This window comes from Anomaloglossus baeobatrachus, chromosome 4 (assembly GCF_048569485.1).
Source record: "Anomaloglossus baeobatrachus isolate aAnoBae1 chromosome 4, aAnoBae1.hap1, whole genome shotgun sequence".
NCBI lineage: Eukaryota > Metazoa > Chordata > Amphibia > Anura > Aromobatidae > Anomaloglossus > Anomaloglossus baeobatrachus.
In genome coordinates, this window is record NC_134356.1 from 442,023,262 (window position 1) to 442,049,135 (window position 25,874).

Below are 25,874 nucleotides of genomic sequence, written 5' to 3' on the forward strand. Positions count from 1 at the left end.
TGCAGGGAGTGAATCTCCCAGTTGTAACTTGACAAACATGGGACGGTCTCGTCATCTTCAACAGTCTACCCGTACCAGTAGCACCGTATCTGGTGCTGGTAACAGCAATTTTATGGAATCTTTTCATAATTATTTTAGACCCTCCTTTGCAAGGTCACCAGAGACAACAAGTCTGACACATAGTCAACGGCTGGAGAGGATGATACAGGAGTATCTCCAAATGAACATCGATGCCATGACTTTGCAAATGGAGCCTTGCTCATTTTGGGCTTCGAATCTTGAAAAATGGCCAGAGCTCTCCACTTACGCCTTGGAGGTTTTGTCGTGTCCAGCTGCCAGCGTTGTCTCTGAACGTGTCTTCAGTGCTTCTGGGTGTGGGCTGACCGATAAGCGCACGCGTCTGTCCAGTGACAATGTGGACAGACTAACGTTCATCAAATTGAACAAGTCATGGATCCACAAGGCATTTACTACCCCTGTGTCTTCCTGGGGAGAGTAAATGCTTGTGTATTTTGCATGTGCTTGATGCAAATCTAGCTGTGAAGTGTACAACTAGGGCACAAGAGCTGCCACTGATTGGGTGTATGTGTGGCCCAATTTTTGGAAAAAAGGGAGACTCTTCTTGGAGTAACCCTTGCTTACATTGTTTTTAAAAATAATCCAAGATGCACAGCGCTGGGATCAGGAAAGACTTTGCTACCTACCCCGGTGTCATCCTGGGGACGGTTAAGTATGGCGTATTTTTGAATGTGCTTGATGCAAATCTAGCTGTGAAGTGTACAACTGGGGCACAAGTGCTGCCACTGAAGGGGTGGGTGTGTGTGTGGCCCAATTTTTGGAAAAAGGGAGACTCCGCTTGGAGTCACCTTGCGGTGTTTTACATGATTTTAGAAGGGCATGCCATGCCTATATCTGTGTCTCCTTCTCTTTTTCCTTGTCCTGCTCTTTTGTTTTCGCATGAGTATATATGTCCTTGTCACTTTCCCATGTGTTTGTGTTGTGTTGTGAGTTGTTTGTCACCTTTTGGACACCTTTGAGGGTGTTTTCTAGGTGTTTGTGATTGCCTGCCATTGTTTCCTATGCGGTTCGAGTTCGGTTCGTTGAACGTTCGCCGAACTCGAACGAGACGTCCGTTCGGCGAACCGAACTCGAGCCGAACCGCGGCCGGTTCGCTCATCTCTACTGGTAAACTTTATACCATGTATTATTCCATATTCGTGAGCTCTCTATTACCCTTCACCACTATTTAGCATCTTCCTGTGTAGACTACATAGAAAGAAAGCTGACAATTATTGTTGTGGACAGGGATACACACCTGAAAATTCAGTACTGATTGAGAACTGATAGATCTGCAGTAGATAAAACCGTAACTTTATCAAAACTCCAGCTGGCAGCTTGGTAAGTGATGATCACTGGAAACAATGTCTCTGCCCAAACATTGTGCTGCTCTCAGATGGGATAGAAAAAACCTGATGACATATTCTGTTTCAGAGATTTGACTGACAGACCAATTTTAATAGCCAACTCTGCTCCTTCATTAGCCAGTCAGCCAGCCTCCTTCACTTTTTGTATTGATAACATCATGATATTGTATACTATATATACTGTCACTTTAAACTTTTTCATTAATTGTTTTTCTATTGGTAAATAGGCCCTCTCACTAGTTTGAACATATTAAACTGGCCACATCATGGAATAATGGCTGCAGAGCTGAGTAAAACACAATTTTTATTTTTTCATTTGTCCTCTCTATTGCAGAGATATTGCCTTGAAAAGTTTTGGTTTAATTAATTTTAAGCTAAAGTGGATGTTCCAGAGATTTGTCTATGGGGTCAAGTACCTCTGCCCCTGCATTAATTTTGGCCAATCATAAGAAGGCAGTGTCATGCAGGAACAAAACTGAATACCCTTCACCCCTCACTAATCTCTGCAGCTACTCTGTAGAGATACAGCAGAACAATGTTATAAAGCCTTTGATATCTCATCATAGTGCTAGAAGCTATCCCCTTTCACCCAAACCGACTGCCGTGAGATGAGATCTGGAAATGTTTGCAATGATACAGCACGGACGAGTTATGTACCTCTGTACAGCAGCTGCAGAGATCTGTGAGGGGAGGTGGGTGTGTTCTTTTCTCCCCTGCTTGATGGTGGCTTCTTAGATTGGCCCACCTCATGCAGGGCAAGAAGTATACTTCCCCAGAAACAAATCTTTGGTAACGCTCAAGTGAATTTTAATATAAATTAGAATATAAACTGTGCAAGCTAATATCTCTACTGTGGCGAACAGAAGTTAAAAAATAAAGCTTTATTTTATTCAGCTTTGCAGCCACTATTCCATTATATGACCAGTTTAACATGCTCAAACTAGTAAAAGGTAGAAATGAGCGGACCCGTGGAAGTTCGGTTCGGGGCGTTCAGACAGAGTTTAGATAAAGTTCGATTTGGGCCCGGACTTGACCTGCACTCCATTGAAAGTCACTAATTGGGAATATCGAATCTCCGCCCACATGAAGCCAGCCATAAAGAGATCACTTCTGGGGGCAGGGTTTTTTGTTTTGTGCACATTACTGCCGAGCATGCTGTTCTGTTCTTACTCCCAGTGTACGGAGACTGCAAGCAGCCATCACTGAACTGAGCACCGAGCATACTGATTATCGCGCGAGTGGTGTACATACATAAAGCACCCCAACTCTGTTTTTCTTTTTTTGTTTGTTTTTTTTGTAAAGTTTGTGTTTGATACGAAAACGGCACCTCAGGTTCACTGCTCTCTAGTAAAGGTCCTATTTTTTATTTATAGTTTTTTTATTTATTTTTTTTTTGATGGACAAGTTTTCAGAAGTGACTTGTGAACAAGCGTGTTTAATCAATGACAGTGACAATATTGCCATTTGTTCCAAAGTGGAATTTTTATTTAAAATTTCATAATATTCATCCATCATGAAAAGGTAATTGTAGTCTGGGGAAAAATGTACTGTTGCACTGATACATTTATTTTTACCTTTTGCAGATCCAGCTATGCATTTCCACAAGCTCATGGTCAACTGGATTTTCCCTGGATACAGTTGGAAGTTATGGCTGTGTGAAGTGTCCTGCCGGTAAAATGGAATATTTGGTAAGTTTTCACAGGAGTACATTTAGTTTTTGTTTGCAAAATTGATTTTGATCTGTCCGATTTTTTTCATTTATTTATTTTTTTCTTATATGATCTATAGAATAAAAATTAAGTAGTGATGATAATACACTTTGGTTACCATGTTTCACTTTTTGTTTCCTATTATTAAGGTTGGAGCAAACATTAAAATGAGCAGTTTTAATCTGACACGAATTGTTACTTTGACGCCGTTCTACACCCTCGTCAACAAGTGTGGGCTTGAGCTTGAGGTGGGAGAAATTGAAGCAGACGGGTCTTTGCCAGATCTGAAGTGGCATTACGTTGCATCCTCTGAGGTATCATGGTTATTTCACATATAATCTAGCATTTCAAGCCCTTCTATAAATTATGCATTCTTATAAGCATATAGCTCACTAGTCTGCTCAGAGACCATATTTCACCACTAAGCAAAAGAATTATTTTAACGAAGTACTGCATAATAATAATTGTCACATAGAGTGTACTAGAGTGCGCCTAGAGTGTACAAGTTTGGCAGATCTTTTATGATTCCATGTGCCCATTTTTGTTCTTTTACTTTAAGCAGTTGTGTTTTCAAAGCTGAAAAAGAAACTATATGTGGTTGAATACTTTTTAACCTGTTAGTTTCATATTGGTTTGGTTAATTAGTATGCAAACAATGGATGACCGGAGGATGTAATGTATGACATTGGTAAGAAACTAATCAGGACATGGATAGTGATTAATTATAATGCTCCTGTTTCATGTTTACTACAGTGTGTGCCATTTTGGCCCGAAAATGTGTCTGGGAAGCTGTGTGTCCGAGTAATCGGCTGTGCTGGAACAACCAAACCCTTTTTCTTCAATAAACAGGATAATGGCACTTTACTGGTTATTGACAGCATGGTAAGTTGAGTATGGAGTATTTACAGGTATAAGCAAACTATATAGCCAAAAATATGTGGACACCTGACCATTATAAACTATGGATCTTAATATGGTATTAGGCCACCTTTTACTCAAACTTTCCTTTTTTAAGGCGGCATTAATATTTGACAGGAAAATCTGATTCACTTTGAAAATCTACGGAAATTTCTTCATTTATTAATTTATTATTGGCTTATTGTGCATAACAGCTAAAGTATCATATAAGCTAATGGAAATTTACATTTTTGTTTTGTGGGTGAAAGCTGCATTTACCTTTTTGCTATTTTTAATATTATTTTATGCTACAAGGTACGTGTTGAATGAAAAATGTATCATGTAATTTGAGTCAATAATATCTACTTGTGTTAAAATGTTGTGATTAAATGTTGTGACTTAACGATTTCTTTAAATATGTTAAGCAATTTCTAAGTTGCAGTTAAAGCTACCAATGCCAATTATTACCAATAGAGATTAAAGCTTGTAAAATGTAGCTGTTATGCTCATCACCAGGGGGCGCAGGTACACTGAAATGGTGTAGAGTTTCTAGGTGTAGTGAGGCACTTGCCCTCTAGGGGTCACTGGTACCAAGGCGGGGATGGTCTGCAGAATAGTTGATCCTGCCGAGTGTCAGAAGCCGGTAGGTCGCGTCAGTACAGAGGAGCAAGAGAAGCCGAGGTCATGTGCAAGCCGGTGGTCAGTAAGTCAGGAAGTAACGTCAGGTACAGAAGGAGAGCAAAGCTGTGGTCCGAGAACAAGCCGGGGTCAGAAACTGAGAGGACTCAATGGTACAGAGGAGAGCAGGGCTGGGGTCACAAAGCAGGTGGAGGGTCAAGGAGACAGGAAGTACAGACAAAACGGGAAGGACAGAGGTCAGGGAATGGGACGCAAGGTAATGGGACAAGATCAAGACAACTCATGAAAACCAGAAGTGTACATTCCAGAGCAGGAATTATTACTGGCGGCGTTCCGGGTGAAACAGCTCCAAGTGAGGCAGAGCGATTACCTGGAACGAGGCACGACCATATAGGCCCCTCCCACCAAGCTTGAACGCGACTAATACAGACAAGAAAATACTTAGGACACAATGGATCTGCATAGAGCAGAGCCATAAGTGAATCATGACAGTAGCATTGTGCATTTAGTTGGAAACGTAGTCATCATCAATGCGCCCTTTTATGCACAGATAGATATATAATAAATATTTATATGTGGGGGCTGCTATTTTCAGATGCATACAAATATATATATATATATGTATACTATATATAATTAATGACTATCTGTTCTTATTCAGAGTACAGGACTCCTGGTGGATATCAGTATCTCGGATCACTCCATTGTAATTAAATTTTCTGATTACTATGAAGGAGCTGCCCCTGCACTCATCATGAACCATACACCTCGATCTCAACTGACGTACAGTCAGAGGTAAAAGCAGAAAATAACATACTTTGTTGATGAAATCCGTGTAATCAGTTATGTCTAATGTGGATTTACACCATGTTTTATAGCACCAGTACAAGCAATAGGTCTTCAAAACAAAGACAAAGTTGTAGTATTATCGACATTTTATAAGAAAAAAAAAAAATTAAGAAAAGGCAACATAAAAAATGGGTCATGTCAATACACCAATATAGTTTTTCTCACATCCTTTATTTCTGACTTGACCTTTATTTTTAGTTGCAATAATAAAAAAGAGCCGTTTTAAACTACTTGTTAAAATCCTGAATACCTTACAGTGGCATTGAAGAGGACACTGTGCTTTTACCTGGAGAAACAAAACTATTTGCATGGGCAGATCCAACAGGCACAAAAAAACTGATGTGGACGTATAGCCAGAACAAAGGAGAGCTCGACCTGTTAAAGGTAAATTGGCCAATGTGAGGGTATATACAGTTAGGTCCAGAAATATTTGGACAGTGACACAAGTTTTGTTATTTTAGCTGTTTACAAAAACATGTTCAGAAATACAATTATATATATAATATGGGCTGAAAGTGCACACTCCCAGCTGCAATATGAGAGTTCTCACATCCAAATCGGAGAAAGGGTTTAGGAATCATAGCTCTGTAATGCATAGCCTCCTCTTTTTCAAGGGACCAAAAGTAATTGGACAAGGGACTCTAAGGGCTGCAATTAACTCTGAAGGCGTCTCCTTCATTAACCTGTAATCAATGAAGTAGTTAAAAGGTCTGGGGTTGATTACAGGTGTGTGGTTTTGCATTTGGAAGCTGTTGCTGTGACCAGACAACATGCGGTCTAAGGAACTCTCAATTGAGGTGAAGCAGAACATCCTGAGGCTGAAAAAAAAGAAAAAATCCATCAGAGAGATAGCAGACATGCTTGGAGTAGCAAAATCAACAGTCGGGTACATTCTGAGAAAAAAGGAATTGACTGGTGAGCTTGGGAACTCAAAAAGGCCTGGGCGTCCACGGATGACAACAGTGGTGGATGATCGCCGCATACTTTCTTTGGTGAAGAAGAACCCGTTCACAACATCAACTGAAGTCCAGAACACTCTCAATGAAGTAGGTGTATCTGTCTCTAAGTCAACTGTAAAGAGAAGACTCCATGAAAGTAAATACAAAGGGTTCACATCTAGATGCAAACCATTCATCAATTCCAAAAATAGACAGGCCAGAGTTAAATTTGCTGAAAAACACCTCATGAAGCCAGCTCAGTTCTGGAAAAGTATTCTATGGAAAGATGAGACAAAGATCAACCTGTACCAGAATGATGGGAACTTAAAAGTTTGGAGAAAAAAGGGAACGGCACATGATCCAAGGCACACCACATCCTCTGTAAAACATGGTGGAGGCAACGTGATGGCATGGGCATGCATGGCTTTCAATGACACTGGGTCACTTGTGTTTATTGATGACATAACAGCAGACAAGAGTAGCCGGATGAATTCTGAAGTGTACCGGGATATACTTTCTGCCCAGATTCAGCCAAATGCCGCAAAGTTGATCGGACGGCGCTTCATAGTACAGATGGACAATGACCCCAAGCATACAGCCAAAGCTACCCAGGAGTTCATGAGTGCAAAAAAGTGGAACATTCTGCAATGGCCAAGTCAATCACCAGATCTTAACCCAATTGAGCATGCATTTCACTTGCTCAAATCCAGGCTTAAGACGGAAAGACCCACAAACAAGCAAGACCTGAAGGCTGCGGCTTTAAAGGCCTGGCAAAGCATTAAGAAGGAGGAAACCCAGCGTTTGGTGATGTCCATGGGTTCCAGACTTAAGGCAGTGATTGCCTCCAAAGGATTCGCAACAAAATATTGAAAATACAAATATTTTGTTTGGGTTTGGTTTATTTGTCCAATTACTTTTGACCTCCTAAAATGTGTAGTGTTTGTAAAGAAATGTGTACAATTCCTACAATTTCTATCAGATATTTTTGTTCAAACCTTCAAATTAAACATTACAATCTGCACTTGAATTCTGTTGTAGAGGTTTCATTTCAAATCCAATGTGGTGGCATGCAGAGCCCAACTCGCGAAAATTGTGTCACTGTCCAAATATTTCTGGACCTAACTGTACATGGGTACTTGTCTGTTTACCTCTTTCTTGCGTCAGTGCCATTTTTATGGGGATTTTTACAAGACTAGAATATAAATAGTTAGTCATCCTGTGAATGTGTTTCACTATGCTTGTATTACCATGTATAAACAACTTTGTACAGTAGTATGTAATTGCCGGTTCTGATGTAACACGTCATTTACCTATATGCTGGATATTAATGACTTTATGACTTCCTTAATTTTAGATTTGGATGTGATCTGATGTACACTTGTATGGTACATTAGAAATACATTTCTAGCAGTTGTTTATTTTGTCTGAAAACAAGTTCTCATATTTTCTCAACTAAATAAAGTAACTATTTTCACAGTGAATTACTTAACTTTTTTTGTTTTTTTACAGGATGAAAGTGGTCAGTTTGCTTACAGTCATGAAATTCAGATTCACTGGGTGTCATTCCTTGATGGGCGCCAGAGGGTATTGCTTTTCACTGAAGATGTGGCTTTGGTGACAAAGGCACGCCAAGCTGAAGAAATGGAGCAACCAGATCAGGAAATAATTATATCCATTCACAGTTTGGGTCTTTCCCTGATTAACAATGAGACCAAACAAGAAATTTCTTACATAGGAATCACAAGGTTAGCATTTTGTAGATCCTTCATCTAATCATTGTTTAAATGTATACATTGTTAGTGGTGGCCAAATTAGCAAATGTACATTTCTTTATCGTTCCTTCCATGGGAGACCCAAACCATGGGTGTATAGCTAGCGCCTCCGGAGGACACACAAAGTACTACACTCAAACGTGTAGCTCCTCCCTCCGGGCTATATACACTCCCTGGATGACAATCTACCCAGTTCATTGCTTTGTGTTTCAGGAGGATACACACACTTGCATTCTCTGATATTTTTTTTCATTTTTATTTTAATTTTAAAGATTTGGAAGAAAAGCGGGTCCAGTCTGGACTCCCGGCATGTCCCTTCACACCCCACTCTGTCGGCGGTGCTGTTAAGGTTGACTTTATAAGGCTGGAGCCTTCACATGCCGTGCTCCTTCACATCCTCTAAGAGGCTCTGGGTTGAAGTGGGAGCCTCCACGGTCCTCTCTGCCTGCAGAAGACCGGTCTCCATCCGCAGCCCTGTCTGGTCCCTGCTGGAAGGAGCATTTACCCCCCTCTCCAGGGACATGGCCCTGCGTCTCAAAGCTAAGTATTGAGACGTTTTTCAGGGGTCCCGGGTACTTTTATTAGGGGGACAGTATGTGTTTTAGCGTTACTGTAAATTCCGGCCGATTCTGGGGATTTCCCCTGAGAACCGCGCCGAAGGTGCCTGCTCGTCGGCCGCATTTTTAAATCTAGGCCCCGGCTTCAGTTTGGGCCTAGTTTCGGTTTTGGCTTCTCTGCATGTTTTGCATACAGCGCCGCCCACCGCCCGACCAGCAGAGGGGAGGGCACTCCTCTCTGGGGAGATGTTCCCTCCCCTGTATATCTCCCTGTATCTCTCTGCCCTCCGTTTTTCCCGCTCTTGGGCTTATATACGCCCCCCTCTTTCTCCCAGCGCCATCTTCTCAGCGTTCTTACACTGGAAGGCGCTGGATGCTGCAGCTGCATACTGTTAGGCATCACAGGGGAGCAGTGGAATCCGGAGGGCACACAGAGAGCACGGGCTGGTAAGCCACAACCTCTGGTTGTGGACTTTTATTACACTCTCAGGCATTCTATAGGAGTGTATTCTGGCTGCAGAGCTTCCACCTCAGCAGCATGTCTGTCACTAGGAGCAAGGCTGCAAACATGTACGCTATATGCACTGCATGTAAGCTCATTCTGCAGAGCCAAGCACATACCCACATTGTGATGCCTGTGCTAACATGGTTGTGTCTCAGCCTGGAGCCTCCGCAGGGGTCCCTCCGGCTGCTTCGGCCCCGGTGGCTGAACCCCCGGCTTGGGCAAGCTATTTCAGTCTTTTGCCGACTCCATGGAGCAGCTGTCCCGGACACTGCTGACCATGCATCAGATCCCTTCTCAGGGTGCTTCGGCTGCTCCTAGCTCTGCGGAGCTCCCAGAGCATGTCCCAGGACCCCGTCCCCCTAAACGGAGACGCAGGGACCCTTCTCCTTCCTCTTCCCACGGCTCTGATTCACGTGCCGAGGTACAGGGCGAGGGGGACTCGTTTACTGTGGGCTAAGACGCTACCTCTATGTACCCCATTGGACTTGTCTGAGGGTGATGCGGATGTTAGTGCCTTGATTGCGTCCATTGACTCCGTACTGAACCTCAACCCACCAGAGTCTGAGGAACAAGCCTCTCTGGTAGAGATACACCAGTTTACCTCACCTAGGAAAGCTAAAAGTATGTTTTTTAACCACTCCAGCTTTCAGACCACTGTTACCAAACCCAGGGCCTGTCCTGACAAACGTTTTCCGAAGCGTAGTTCAGATGACCGTTTTCCTTTTCCACCAGAGGTAGACCCTCCGGTGTCCAGAATCTCAGCCCGCACAGTCGTAGCTGTGGCTGATGGCACTTCTCTTAAGGATCCCACTGACCGCCAGGTTGACCTTTTGGCCAAGTCTATATATGAGGCGGCTGGAGCCTCGTTCTCCCCGTCTTTTGCGGCAGTGTGGGCTCTCAAGGCAGTCTCTGCCTCTCTGGAGGAGATACATTCCCTCTCCAGGGACTCTATTCCTGAGATGGATGCCTTAACTTCTCAAGCTTCGGCTTTTGCATCCTACGCCATGTCTGCCATCCTGGAGGCTTCTCACCGCACGGCGGTGGCCTCCGCTAACTCCCTCGCGATCCGCAGGATCTTGTGGCTTCGAGAGTGGAAAGCAGACGCTTCCTCTAAAAAGTACCTTGCGCCCTTTTGCTGGGTCCCGGCTGTTTGGGGAACAGCTGGATGACATAATCAAGGAAGCTACTGGCGGGAAGAGTACTTCCTTGCCTCAAACTAAGGCCAGGAAACCTGTCCAGGGCAGGATCCAATCGAGGTTTCGTTCCTTTCGTTCCTCTAACTGGTCATCCTCGAAGCCCTCGACCGCGTCCACTACCGCAGCCAAGGATCGTCAATCGAACTGGCGCGCAAAGCCGCGTCCTCAAAAGACCGGAGGAGCCGCTGCCACTAAGGCAGCCTCCTCTTGACTATCTGGCTGCGCCAGCAACGTCCTTGGTCGGTGGCAGGCTCTCCCACTTTGGAGACGTGTGGTTCCAACACGTCGCCGATCAGTGGGTGCGGGATATCCTCTCCCACGGCTACAGGATAGAATTTTCTTCCTGCCCGCCAAACAGATTTTTTCTGTCCACACCCCCTTGCTCCAAGGCCGCCGCCTTCTCTCATGCTGTGGCATCCCTGCAGGCCAACGGGGTAATTGTTCCGGTTCCCGCCCGGGAATGGTTCAGCGGTTTCTACTCAAACCTCTTTCTAGTCCCCAAGAAGGACGGCTCCTCCCGGCCCATCCTGGATCTCAAGCTTCTCAACAAGCATGTTCAGGTGCGGCATTGTCGCATGGAATCTCTGAGATCGGTCATTGCCTCAATGACCCAAGGAGATTTTCTGGCATCCATCGACATCAGAGATGCCTATCTGCATGTGCCTATTGCGGTCTCACACCAGCGTTGGCTACGCTTTGCAATCGGAGAGGAACATTTCCAGTTCGTGGCTCTTCCTTTTGGCTTAGCCACGGCCCCTCGAGTGTTCACCAAGGTCATGGCAGCAGTGGTTGCGGTCCTGCACCTCCAGGGATTGGCAGTGATTCCTTACCTGGACGACCTTCTAGTCAAGGCCTCATCCAGTGTAGACTGCCAGCGGAGTGTCTCTCTCACTGTCGCCACGCTAGTTCAGTTCGGGTGGCTTGTCAACCTGCCCAAGTCCACTCTGACCCCGACCCAGGTACTTCTGTACCTAGGGATGCAATTCGAGACTCTGCCGGCACTTGTCAAGTTGCCCTTAGTCAAACAGCAGTCCCTTCGTCTGGCGGTGCGCTCTCTGCTGAGGCACCGCCGTCATTCCATCAGACACCTCATGCAGGTGCTGGGTCAGATGGTGGCGTCAATGGAAGCGGTTCCCTTTGCCCAGTTCCATCTGCGTCCCTTGCAGCTGGACATTCTCCGCTGTTGGGACAAGCGGATCTCTTCCTTGGACAAGGCTGGTGGCTCTGTCATCACAGGCCAGGAACTCCCTTCAGTGGTGGCTTCAGCCCCTCTCCCTGTCACAGGGACGCTCCTTCCTTACTCCGTCCTGGGTGATCCTCACCACCGATGCCAGCCTCTCCGGTTGGGGAGCGGTATTTCTCCATCACCGAGCACAGGGCACTTGGACTCCGTCCGGATCAGCCCTCCCGATCAATGTGCTGGAGATCAGAGCTGTGTTTCTAGCTCTCCTAGACTTTCACCACCTGTTGGCGGACAAGCACATTCGGGTTCAGTCGGACAACGCGACAGCGGTTGCCTACATCAATCACCAGGGCGGGACTCACAGCCGTCTGGCGATGTTGGAGGTTCAACGAATCCTCCAGTGGACGGAGGACTTCAAGTCCACCATATCTGCAGTCCACATCCCAGGCGTGGAAAACTGGGAGGCCGATTATCTCAGCCGTCAAACCGTGTACGGCGGCGAGTGGGCCCTGCATCCGTCAGTGTTCAGATCGATCTGCCGCAAGTGGGGCACTCCGGAAGTGGATCTAATGGCTTCCCGGCACAAAAACAAGGTTCCGGTTTACGTGGCTCGCTCCCACGATCCTCAAGCCTTCGCAGCAGACGCACTGGTTCAAGATTGGTCTCAGTTCCGTCTGGCCTATGTGTTTCCCCCTCTAGCGCTCTTGCCCAGGGTTCTGCGCAAGATCGGAACGGAGGGCCGTCGAGTCATACTCATTGCTCCGAACTGGCCCAGGCGAGCTTGGTACCCAGACCTGCTCCGCCTGTCCGTAGAGGTGCCGTGGCATCTCCCGGACCGCCCAGACCTTCTCTCTCAAGGTCCGTTCTTCCGCCAGAATTCTGCGGCTCTCAGATTGACGGCGTGGCTCTTGAGTCCTGGATCCTGACGGCTTCAGGCATTCCCTCTGAGGTCATCTCCACCATGACTCAGGCTTGGAAGTCTTCCTCGGCCAAGATTTCCACAGGACTTGGAGAATTTTCCTGTCCTGGTGTCGTTCTTCCGGCCATGCTCCTTGGCCGTTCTCCTTGCCGACCATCCTGTCTTTTCTACAGTCAGGTCTACAGTTAGGTCTGTCCCTCAATTCCCATCAAGGGACAGGTGTCGGCTTTGTCGGTATTATTCCAGCGGCGTATCGCCCGACTGGCTCAGGTGCGCACCTTCATGCAGGGCGCATCTCACATCATACCTCCTTACCGGCGGCCCTTGGATCCCTGGGACCTTAATCTGGTCCTCACGGCCTTACAGAAACCCCCTTTTGAGCCTCTCAGGGAGGTTCCCTTGTCTAGACTTTCACAGAAAGTTGTCTTTATAGTAGCCATAACTTCTCTCAGGAGAGTTTCTGATTTGGCTGCGCTCTCTTCGGAATCCCCCTTTTTGGTGTTCCACCAAGACATGGTGGTTCTTCGTCCGACTCCGGACTTTCTCCCTAAGGTGGTGTCTTCCTTCCACCTTAACCAGGACATTTCATTGCCCTCTCTTTGTCCGGCCCCTGTGCATCGCTTTGAGAAGGCGTTGCACACCTTGGATTTGGTGCGGGCGCTCCGAATCTATGTGTCACGCACCGGTGCACCTCACTTTTTGTGCTAACCACGGGTCAGCGCAAGGGTCTCTCTGCTTCTAAACCGACCCTGGCTCGTTGGGTTAGGTCGGCTATCGTTGATGCCTACCAGTGTTCTCAGGTGCCTCCCCCGCCGGGGATTAAGGCGCACTCGACCAGAGCTGTCGGTGCCTCCTGGGCTTTCAGGCACCAGGCTACGGCACAGCAGATGTGTCAGGCTGCCACTTGGTCCAGTCTGCACACTTTTTTCGAAGCACTACCAAGTGCATGCTCATGCTTCGGCAGATGCGAGCTTGGGCAGACGCATCCTTCAGGCGGCTGTCGCCCATTTGTGAAGTTAGGTTTTGCCTACTTCTCAGTTTGGTTTATTTCCCACCCATGGACTGCTTTGGAACGTCCCATGGTTTGGGTCTTCCATGGAAGGAACGATAAAGAAAAAGAGAATTTTGTTTACTTACCGTAAATTCTTTTTCTTGTAGTTCCGACATGGGAGACCCAGCACCCTCCCTGTTGCCTGTCGGCAGTTTTTTAGTTCCGTGTGTTTCACCGGCTGTTGTTAGTAGACAGAGTTCTGGTTTTGCCGAGTTTTACTCTATCTCTACTTATGGGTGGATGTCCTCCTTCAGCTTTTGCACTGAACTGGGTAGATTGTCATCCAGGGAGTGTATATAGCCCGGAGGGAGGAGCTACACGTTTGAGTGTAGTACTTTGTGTGTCCTCCGGAGGCGCTAGCTATACACCCATGGTTTGGGTCTCCCATGTCGGAACTACAAGAAAAAGAATTTACGGTAAGTAAACAAAATTCTCTTTTTTGTGGGAACTGCCTAAATCCCTCAAGGCCCTTTCACATTACATTCTTCCCCACGTTCACTAGTCCCGTTGGGGCTTGCATCCAAACTCCCATACTAAACTGGATTCAGACATATTAGTTGACATGGCCTTTGACTATAATGGTGCAAACGGAGACAGTGTACTCTGTTGTGCATCATCTTCTGGCGTATACGTCTACCGGAGGTGGACACCCAGACGTAGTGTACTGAACTTTGTGTGGGTGTCCACATCCAGTAGACCTACAGTACAGAGCAAAAGTTTTGACACACCTTCTTATTCAAAGAGTTTTCTTTATTTTCATGACTCTGAAAATTGTAGATTCACATTGAAGGCATCAAAACTATGAATTAAAACATGTGGTATGAAATACTTAAAAAAAAAAAAAAGTGTGAAACAACTAAAAATATGTCTTATATTCTAGGTTCTTCAAAGTAGCCACCTTTTGCTTTCATTACTACTTTGCACACTCTTGGCATTCTCTTGATGAGCTTCAAGAGGTAGTCACCGGAAATGGTTTTCCAACAGTCTTGAAGGCGTTCCCAGAGATGCTTAGCACTTGTTGGCCCTTTTGCCTTCACTCTGCGGTCCAGCTCACCCCAAACCATCTCGATTGGGTTCAGGGCTGGTGACTGTGGAGGCCGGGTCATCTGGCGTAGCACCCCATCACTCTCCTTTTTAGTCAAATAGCCCTTACACAGCCTGTAGGTGTGTTTGGGGTCATTGTCCTGTTGAAAAATAAATGATGGTCCAACTAAACGCAAACCGGATAGAATTGCACGCCGCTGCAAGATGCTGTGGTAGGCATGCTGGTTCTGTATGCCTTCAATTTTGAATAAATCCCCAACAGTGTCACCAGGAAAGCACCCCCACACCATCACACCTCCTCCTCCATGCTTCACGGTGGGAACCAGCCATGTAGAGTCCATCCATTCACCTTTTCTACAAAGACACGGTGGTTGGATCCAAAGATCTCAAATTTGGACTCATCAGACCAAAGCACATATTTCCACTGGTCTAATGTCCATTCCTTGTGTTCTTTAGCTCAAACAAGTCTCCTCTGCTTGTTGCCTTTCCTTAGCAGTGGTTTCCTAACAGCTATTTTACCATGAAGGCCTGCTGCACAAAGTCTACTCTTAACAGTTGTTCTAGATGAGAAGGTGTGTCCAAACTTTTGGTCTGTACTGTATATGCCCGAAAATTATGCATGACCAAACAGATGGTGACCCGTTTGCCCCCTTGTAATCAATGGCCCCATCACCGCATACGTCAGAATCCCATTTTGCAGGGGGTTCAGACGTAAGCCCCAACACATCCACTGAACATGGCAAAGAATGCAGTGTGAAAGGGCACGAAGTGATTTTATTGGAGGCCATTGCCCAAGAACTAAAGTCAGACATTTTTCTTGTTTACCTTTGCTCTTCTCTCGCGTTTATTAGTATGTACATATTTCTGAGTTAATGCAAGTAAATCTGATGGCAAAACCAACAGGAAGCAGAAGGTTCTTAACGGGAATCTGTCAGCAGGCATTTGCTACCTAATCTGAGAGCAGCATCATTTAGGGCAAGAGAGCCTAATTTCAGGGATGTTATTTTTTAGGCCTCTGTGCTGTGGTTCAGGACAATGTATTTTATTAGCAGGAGATTCAGTTCCTGATAATGTGTCATGTGCAGGGCAGTCAGGTTAATTTATGTAACCCCACCCCCACTGGTTATTGAACCTATAATGATAATAAAGGATACGTGCCTGGTCTGAGGAAGAAATCTGTTGTGATCTTGAAACAAATAGCCTTAAGGTACCGTCACACTAAGCGACGCTCCAGCGATCCCACCAGCAACCTGACCTGGCAGGGATCGCTGGAGCGTCGCTACACGGGTTGCTGGTGAGCTGTCACACAGGCAGATCTCACCAGCAACCAGTGACCAGCCCCCAGCGACGCGTGAAAGCGATGCTGCGCTTGGTAACTAAGGTAAATATCGGGTAACCAACCCGATATTTACCTTGGTTACCAGCGCACACCGCTTAGCGCTGGCTCCCTGCACTCCTAGCTAGAATACACATCGGGTTAATTACCCGATGTGTAGTCTGGCTATGTGTGCAGGGAGCCGCCACTCGCCGCGTGAGAGCGGCGGACGCTGGTAACGAAGGTAAATATTGGGTAACCAAGGAAAGGGCTCCTTGGTTACCCGATATTTACATTAGTTACCAGCGTCCGCAGAAGCCGGCTCACTGCACATTCAGCTGTTGCTCTGTCGCTGTCACACATAGTGATGTGTGCTTCACAGCGGGAGAGCAACAACTAAAAAATGGTCCAGGACATTCAGCAACAACCAGCGACCTCACAGCAGGGGCCGGGTTGTTGCTGGATGTCACACACAGCAACATCGCTAGCAACATCGCTGCTACATCACAAAAGTCATGCCTCAGCAGCGATGTTGCTAGCGAGACGTGGCCTTTAGTCTTTTAATGCTTTTTAATTAAGAGATCTTCTGCTTGTCTGTCTCAATCAGCACTTTTCTTAATTTTACTATTTGTCCCCATTGATTGACAGCTTGCTGACCATGTACAGTGTACACAGGAAACCTGCAGTCAGGGCTATGGGTGCGGGTTATACAAAGACCTAAAGTTTTTGTTCTGATACATCTACATTAGACAAAACAGGGATTCTATCAACACTAAACCAAGCACTCCAGTAAGTGATACATCTCTGAGCTTCAGGCTCTCTTGCACTAGATTATGCTGCTCTCAGGTTACATAGCAAAAATCTGCTAGTTCCCTTTAAATTAAAGAGCTAGAATGACAAGGGTGGTGCAGAAGACTTCGTCTTTGATATATTTTATCATAACTGGTCTTTTTCAAGGGGATGATGATTTATTGAATGCCTCTTAAATTATGTCAGCAGCATGATTGTGATATATTGTATTCAGTCCTTAAAATGCAATGTGAAGCACGTCAACTCTATGAGCCGCAAGCTACATTGGATTAATGAGCACATAAGAGACTTAAAAAACCAAAATCCTGAGTCTATTAACCCTTCCAATGTTTCCAGACATTTTCTTAGGGAATATGATGGTGATCTGAAGAATTTCCATTTTTTTGTTGTTAACTGATCAGTCATACGGGGACATCGCAGAAGGGCTCTCCTAAAGTGGGAAACCTACTAGATACTCATGTTAAATATATTGTATCCGCAGGGTTTAAATAAACTGATTTATACATGCACTAGTACTTTGATACTATGAGGGCTTTAATTTTTGTTCTGTAACAGTTTTTCTCTTTTGTATAATATAAATTATTATTTTAAATTATAGAGCTGCTGGATCAACTACTACTTTTTTGATTGCATCAGCAGAATTCCCTCACCCCTGCAAACTATAGGCTCACGTAGCTCTTTTGAAGACAAGTCCAGCAATACACTTACCTAGATATTTCCTCTGTTTCTGAGAAATCAGCTTTTGAATTGATATGGAAATGAGGCTGTACATCTGAAGCCTCTGTCACTCCAGCTCTATGCCCAACCCTGACCACCTTTTCCAGCCTGACTGACAGGCTCTATGCTGTGACTTCAATAGGAGAAGGTCACCCTTGATCGGGACTACAACTGGATTGACATAGGCTTCAGATGTACAAATACTTCTTCAGCCTCATTTGCATTCAATCCAAATGCTGATTTTTCAGGAACAGAATATGGACTAGCCATGAGTTTGTTTTTGAAAGAGCTTCCTGTGCTAAATAAAGTGTTTAAGATGGGGATGGGAAAATCCTGCTGACCGATTCTCTTTAGGTGGTAATATAATCGTTAACTGGTTGGTTCTTGCTTGCAGCTCAGGTGTTATCTGGGAGCTAATGCCAAAACGGAAGTGGAAGCCCTTTAACCAGAAACAGATTCTTCAACTAGAACAAGCCTATGAGAAATATTTCACTGGGGAACAATGCAGATGGTCAAAATTAGATGCCAACTTTGAGGTGTGTATGGGTTATTTGTGCGATAGGAATTTATTAAAGTGAGGCTTTCATTGCAAAGTGACATATTGATTAAATAAAGTTTTTATATTGAATATATATTTGTTTTTCCTTAGATGCTTAACACAATTTCTGTTAAAAAATTAAAAATAAAAAAACGTGCACATTTTTGCACTGGCTTTTGTGGTTTGTTTGTTTTTTTTATAGATTCTAACTTCCTGTTGTTTCAGAAAATAACACATGTAAATAGCCACAATGAACACATACCAACCTTTTTTTTTGAAGTGTCTAATGAGCGGGTACATCAGTCATTAAGAGAGGGTGACTGGTGGATCCTGCTTTATCAGTGTATAGAGTAGTTATCATCTACTGATAAGTTAAAGGGAATGTATCGTCAGAAAAAAAAAATTCAATAACTGAAAAAATGTAAAGTAATTTAATGTTTTGTTTAAATATTATTTTTTTTTATTGAGCAAAATATAAAAAAAATTAAAGTTTGATATTTTCGACTGTTAAACACTAGGGGGGGCAGCTTCTGAAATCCTACAGAAATCCAACTGTAGAAAACACTCACATTACAGCTGCAGTAAAGTGGGCGGAGTCTGTTCTGTGTGTGATGTCACGCCTCACCCCTCCTAATCTGAGTGTTTACAACAGATAACCGAGAATGACATGTAGGGACACAGTGCAGAGCCATTTTGTTGGTGACCAGAAATGTCTAAAGTGTCACCAAGGACAGCAGGAGTATCACACAGGATTGGATTAGATACACAGCTCAGCATACAGTATCACCCAGGACAGTATTAGATACACAGCTCAGCAGACAGTATCACACAGGATAGGATTAGATACACAGCTCAGGAGACAGTATCACACAGGATAGGATTAGATACACAGCTCAGCAGACAGCATCACACAGGAGAGGATTAGATACACGGCTCAGCAGACAGTATCACACAGGAGAGTATTAGATACACAGCCGTGCAGACAGTATCACACAGGAGAGTATAAGATACACAGCCGTGCAGACAGTATCACACAGGAGAGGATTAGATCCACAGCCATGTAGACAGTATCACACAGGAGAGGATTAGATACACAGCCGTGCAGACAGTATCACACCGGATAGGATTAGATACACAGCCAAGCAGACACAAAATCCTGATTTGCACAATAGGCCATTATCCTATTATTATTTCCCTTTAACGCCCGTTATTTTTTTATTTTTATCTTAACGTAGGTCAACTTCAATGGTATGGAAATGCGCTCACCAATTAAATGCAAAATCAGGAGAACCTTCCTCTCTGGTATCCACATAGAACTGAAACAGTCTCCACATCAGAGAAGTTTACGGGCGCAGTTATACTGGCTACAGGTGATGTAACGTTTTAATAATTTCAGATAAAGTCATGTGTTGTTAAAGTGGAATACATTATTGCCATCCATTTTCTCTATAACATTTTGCTTTCTACATTTACTTGTGCTTAGTTTTTGTTGCCTAAAACGTAATTTTCTTGGACCAACGTTGAATAGTATTTATGTCCAATTGAAAGCACCATCTTGCAGGAGACATTTGTCATTGTTTGAAATAGGTTGCCCCTGATTCCAATATGCGTATACAGGACAAGGACTTTATTCATTCAATTCCTCATTAATAAAGCTGAATGATCTGGGCCTGCTTAGCTGGATCTCTCCTGTGTAATCAGTGTAATCATCCGTTGACCACAAGCATTAAAAGTCATCAGTTACTCTTTGCTGGTATGGTGTCAACTATCCCTTTTAAGAAGGCTCCACTATTAAGGTGCATTTATAGATTATTGGGCACAAGTGCTCCTCAGAACATTATTTTCCTGATAATCGATGACTTGAAAATGAGCAAAATGTTCATTCGTTGTGTGAAATTATTTCTTGGCTAGCTTAAAAAAAAATCATTCTGTGCAGCACAGTATAAACAGAACATTTGCTGCCAAAATACAGTCATGGCCAAAAGTTTTGAGAATGCTATAAATATTATTTTTTACAAAGTCTACTGCTTAAGTTTTTCTAATGGCAATTTGCATATGCTCCAAAATGTCATAAAGAGTGATCAGCTTAACAGCAATTACTTGCAAAGTCAATATTGGCTAAGAAAATGAACTTTAACCCCCAAAACACATTTCAACATCATTGCATTCCTGCCTTAAAAGGAACAGCTAACATTGTTTTAGTAATTGTTCCATTAACACAGGTGTGGGTGTTGATGAGGACAGGCCTGGCGATCAATCAGTCATGATTAAGTAAGAATGACACCACTGGACACTTTAAAAGGAGGCTGGTGCTTGGTATCATTGTTTCTCTTCAGTTAACCATGGTTATCTCTAAAGAAACACATGCAGCCATCATTGCTCTTCACAAAGATGACCTAACAGGGAAGAGTATCGCAGCTACAAAGATTGCACCTCAGTCAACAATCTATCGCATCATCAAGAACTTCAAGGAGAGCGCTTCCATTGTTGCCAAAAAGGCTCCTGGGTGCCCAAGAAGGACCAGAAAACACCAGGACCGTATCTTAAAACTGTTTTAGCTGTGGGATCGGACTACCAGCAATGCCGAGCTAGCTCAGCAACGGCAGCAGGTGGTGTGAGTGCTTCTGCACTCACTGTGAGGCGGAGACTCTTTGAGCAAGGCCTGGTTTCAAGGAGGGCAGCAAAGAAGCCACTTCTCTCCAGAAAAAACATCAGGGACCGAATGATATTCTGCAAAAGGTACAGGGAGTGGACTGCTGAGGACTGGGGTAAAGTCATTTTCTCAGATGAATCCCCTTTTCGATTGTTTGGGACATCTGGAAAACAGCTTTTTAGGAGAAGAAGAGATGAGCGCTACCACCAGTCTTGTCTCATGCCAACTGTTAAGCATCCTGAAACGATTCATGTATGGGGTTGCTTCTCAGCCAAGGGAATCGGCTCACTCACAGTCTTGCCTAAAAACACAGCCATGAATAAAGAATGGTACCAGAATGTCCTCCAAGAGCAACTTCACCCAACTGTCCAAGAGCAGTTTGGCGCCCAACAATGCCTTTTCCAGCATGATGCAGCACCTTGCCATAAAGCAAAGGTGATCAGTAAATGGCTCATGGAACAAAACATAGAGATTTTGGGTCCATGGCCTGGAAACTCCCCAGATCTTAATCCCATTGAGAACTTGTGGGCAATCATCAAGAGACGGGTGGACAAACAAAAACCAACGAATTCTGGCAAAATGCAAGCATTGCTTATGCAAGAATGGACAGCTATCAGTCAGGATTTGGTCCAGAAGTTGATTGAGAGCATGCCAGGGAGAATTGCAGAGGTCCTGAAGAAGAAGGGTCAAAACTGCAAATATTGACTTGCTGCATTAACTCATTCTAACTGTCAATATAGCCTTTTGGTACTCATAAAATGATTGCAAATATATTTCTGTATGTGATGTAAACATCAGACAAACACAATTAAAAACCAGAGGGCAACAGATCATGTGAAAATATAATTTTGGTGTCATTCTCAAAACTTTTGTCCATGACTGTACAGAGCAGCCCATGCGCACAGAACTACCTCTTGTGATCATTCTGTGCACATCTGAGGAGCGGTCACACTGCCTAAAGAGGCTTTTATGTAGGCTCTGATGTAGGTCAGTGTAACCCCAGTTTTACTAATAGTGGACCAGCTCGGGCTCTTCTCTATAAGCATGATTATGGAAAGTTTGTTTTCAGGGTACATCCTTTTTAAGGCACTTATTCTAAAAATATTTTGCATTAATTCCAAAAGATCGAAAACTCTCCCCGTATGTAAATAGTAAAGCCATGAGTGAAGGTGATTCATATATCCACTCTCCTTCATATGATGTATTCGAGTTTGTACAGACATACAGTGCCTTGCGAAAGTATTCGGCTCCTTTGAATTTTTCTACCTTTTTCCACATTTCAGGCTTCAAACATAAAGATAAAAATTTTAATGTTAAGGTGAAGAATCAACAACAAGTGGGACACAATTGTGAAGTTGAACGAAATTTATTGCTTAGTATTAAATTTTTAAAAAAATAAATAACTGAAAAGTAGGGCGTGCAATATTATTCATCCCCTTTACTTTCAGTAAACTCACTCCAGAAGTTCATTGAGGATCTCTGAATGATCCAATGCTGTCCTAAATGGCTGATGATGATAAATATAATCCACCTGTGTGTAATCAAGTCTCCGTATAAATGCATTTGCTCTGTGATAGTCTCAGTGTTCTGTTTAAAGCGCAGATAGCATCATGAAGACCAAGAAACACAACAGGCAGGTCCGTGATACTGTTGTGGAGACATTTAAAGCCGGATTTTGTTACAAAAAGATCTCCAAAACTTTCAACATCCCAAGGAGCACTGTGCAAGCGATCATATTGAAATGGAAGGAGTATCATACCACTGCAAATCTACCAAGATCCAGCCGTCCATCCAAACTTTAATCTCAAACAAGGAAAATACTGATCAGAGATGCAAACAAGAGGCCCATGATCACTCTGAATGAACTGCAGAGATCTACAGCTGAGGTGGGAGAGTCTGTCCATAGGACAACAATCAGTTGTACACTGCACAAATCTGGCCTTTATGGAAGAGTGGCAAGGAGAAAGCCATTTCTCAAAGATATCCATAAAAAGTGTCATTTAAAGTTTGCCACAAGCCACCTAGGAGACACACCAAACATGTGGAAGTAGCAGCTCTGGTCAGATGAAACCAAAATTGAATTATTTGGGCACAATGCCAAACGATATTTTTGGCGTAAAAGCAACACAGCTCATCACCCTCAACACACCATCCCCACTGTCAAACATGGTGGTGGCAGCATCATGGTTTGGGCCTGCTTTTCTTCAGCAGGGACAGGGAAGATGGTTCAAATTTATGGGAAGATGGATGGAGCCAAATACAGGACCATTCTTGAAGAAAACCTGTTGGGAGTCTGCAAAAGACCTGAGACTGGGACGGAGATTTGTCTTCCAACAAGACAATGATCCCAAACATAAAGCAAAATCTACAGTGGAATGGTTCACAAATAAACGTATGCAGATGTTAGAATGGCCAAGTCAAAGTCCAGACCTGAATCCAATCGAGAATCTGGGGAAAGGGCTGAAAACTGCTGTTCACAAACGCTCTCCATCCAACCTCACTTAACTCAAGCTGTTTGCAAAGGAAGAATAGGCAAGAATTTCAGTCTCTCAATGTGGAAAACTGATGGAGACATACCCCAAACGACTTGCAACTGTAATCAAAGCAAAAGGTGGCGCTACATAGTATTAACTTAAAGGGGCCAAATAATATTGCACGCCCCACTTTTCATTTATTTATTTTTTTTTTGAAAGTTTAAAATAAGCAATAAATTTCGTTTAACTTCACAATTCTGTCCCACTTGTTGATTCTTCACCATAACATTAAAATTTTATCTTTGAAGCCTGAAATGTGGGAAAAGAGACACCAGCCTATGGACAATTTAGTTACATGACTATATCACATCATGTTTTATGGATGAGCGCTCCCTGTAATCGTGGTTATTACAGCTCAGAGATTTAGTGAACAATGTTGCTTTTCTTGTCAGGTGGATAATCAGCTTCCTGGCTCTATGTTTCCTGCCGTCTTTCATCCAGTTGCACCTCCCAAATCCATTGCATTAGACTCTGGTAAAAAAATCTTTAATGAATTATAGAAAATAATGTATTTACCTGCACCAACATGTCACTGTCGCCATATAGCTAGGCTATGGTTACTGATTTCTGAAACTTTTCACTTTTTGGGGGGGGCAGGGAATTAATTTTGTGCAAAACTGTTCCACCATAACCTTAAATAACACAAAACTAACTATAAAAGTATGTGACTAATAATAGTTGCATTACTTATTGTGTAGTTCAAGAATACACCAAAAGCATATAATGTAGATCAATAGTACTGGCAATAGACATTAGATGGCTGTCAGCACAACTCAGCTGATGGTCCGTCTCAGTCGATTCTCCCATACAGAGGTGCGCTAGTTTAGTTGAGCACTCCTGTGCTCTGTATAAGAAAGCAGGAGAACAATGCAATCGACTGTCCAGAGTTTGCGATTGTCTTAGGGTACTTTCACACTTGCGTTAATTTCTTTCCGTCACAATCCGCCCTTTTGGAAAACAGCGGAATCCGTTAACGGATTCCGCTGTTTCCCATAGACTTGTATGGATGATGGATTGTGCCAAAAGTACCTGCGTTGCTTCCGCTGGCGGAAGGAACGTAGCATGTAACGTTTTTTGAGCGGCGGAATCCTCTATTTTTCACTGCGCATGCTCATCTTTTTTTTTTTTTTTTATCACAGAAACTTTATTTTGTCTCTCAGTGGCCGAACGTTCAGCTGAGCGCCCGGCCGCCGGCATGTGAGAGCTCTCAGCTGAGCGCCCGGCCGCCGGCATGTGAGAGCTCTCAGCTGAGCGCCCGGCCGCCGGCATGTGAGAGCTCTCAGCTGAGCGCCCGGCCGCCGGCATGTGAGAGCTCTCAGCTGAGCGCCCGGCCGCCAGCATGTGGGAGCTCTCAGCTGAGCGCCCAGCCGCCGGCATGTGAGAGCTCTCAGCTGAGCGTCCGGCCGCCGGCATGTGAGAGCAAAAAGAAAAAAAAAAGCTTTCCGTTGTTTTGTATGTTTTGTACGATCCGTTGCATCTGTTGTGCCGTTATATGCAACGCATCCGTTGCATCCGTCACACAACGCAATGCAACGGATGCCGTTCAACGCAAGTGTGAAACTAGCCTTACTTGCAGACTATTAGTTGGCCTGCACCCCTATACACATTAGACCTTCAGATCAACCTGTAGATATCGAGGTTGGGGGAGGTTCAACTAACATTAGTCTAACGTGTATGGGGGCCTTTGCTGTCAAAACTGTTAGAAATGTATTTTTTTCAGGGCGGAGTAAACATTCTGTCTTCTATTCTGTTTCCATTACTATTTAAGGCCCTGGTAAAATCAGTTATTTGTATGTATTCTACAGGGATCTAATTTCTCTTGATTTTTTATGTCTTGGCAGAACCAAAGCCATTTATTGATATCAGTATCATAACAAGATTTAATGAATTTAGCAAAGTCATGCAGTTTAAGTAAGTACATAATCTGGAAAAAAAGTGTGTGAAGTGGTTTTACAATAGTGATATGTTTTTCATTGCATATTATCTTGTTACAAATCAGTTTTTCAGCTTTTAATTATTTATGCTTATATATTTCTGTAAAGGTACTTCATGGTTCTTATCCAGTGTATGGCTCTAAAGGTTGACCAAGGCTTCCTGGCAGCAATCATTGGGTTATTCACCCCTTCCAGCCTTCCAGAAGTTGAGAAACAACGTGTAAGCCATCAAAATATCATGTATTTTTACTGCATATACAACTGGTTTTTGTGTTTTGCTTTGTGTTTCAATTTATTTTGATTTGTACAATGGTATTGAAATGTATAGCCTTTTTTTATTTGGTCATTGAGTGTAGATACTTGTTTCAGAAAGCAGTAATTCTATTCTGCATCCATAGGACCTTATCTTCCTAGGGTAAGTTAACCCCTTAACAACCGCGGGCGGTAAAATTACGTCCTAGCGGTCATAGTGTTAATCTTTCCTGGCTGATGATTTATACAGCTAACATGTGTGCCTGCCATGCACTAGCGGAATCGTTATCCGCCCCTGCCTTTTAACCTCTTGGTTGTAATGGTAGCACAGAGTCATGTGATGACTCCTGTGCTCACATGACTAAGGTCCTGTAAACAAACAGCCAAGTACTGGCTGTTACAAGAGATGTTCATTTCTACCGGTCGGAGCGATGCAGC

The 25,874-nt window shown here is 44.0% G+C and overlaps 1 protein-coding gene across 4 annotated transcripts in view; it reads left to right on the plus strand.

The window, feature by feature from the left end:
• The window catches only part of VPS13C (vacuolar protein sorting 13 homolog C), a 492,503-nt gene that overhangs the window by 394,257 nt on the left and 72,372 nt on the right, over window positions 1-25,874 (plus strand). For all 4 annotated transcript variants that reach the window (XM_075345525.1, XM_075345526.1, XM_075345527.1 and 1 more), the window contains 11 exons: window positions 3,008-3,112; window positions 3,283-3,447; window positions 3,887-4,015; window positions 5,331-5,464; window positions 5,776-5,902; window positions 7,966-8,201; window positions 17,920-18,061; window positions 19,299-19,433; window positions 23,643-23,724; window positions 25,092-25,161; window positions 25,293-25,404. In XM_075345525.1, coding sequence (XP_075201640.1) covers window positions 3,008-3,112; window positions 3,283-3,447; window positions 3,887-4,015; window positions 5,331-5,464; window positions 5,776-5,902; window positions 7,966-8,201; window positions 17,920-18,061; window positions 19,299-19,433; window positions 23,643-23,724; window positions 25,092-25,161; window positions 25,293-25,404 — 1,437 coding nt within the window. The remainder of the gene's footprint in view (window positions 1-3,007; window positions 3,113-3,282; window positions 3,448-3,886; window positions 4,016-5,330; window positions 5,465-5,775; window positions 5,903-7,965; window positions 8,202-17,919; window positions 18,062-19,298; window positions 19,434-23,642; window positions 23,725-25,091; window positions 25,162-25,292; window positions 25,405-25,874) is intronic.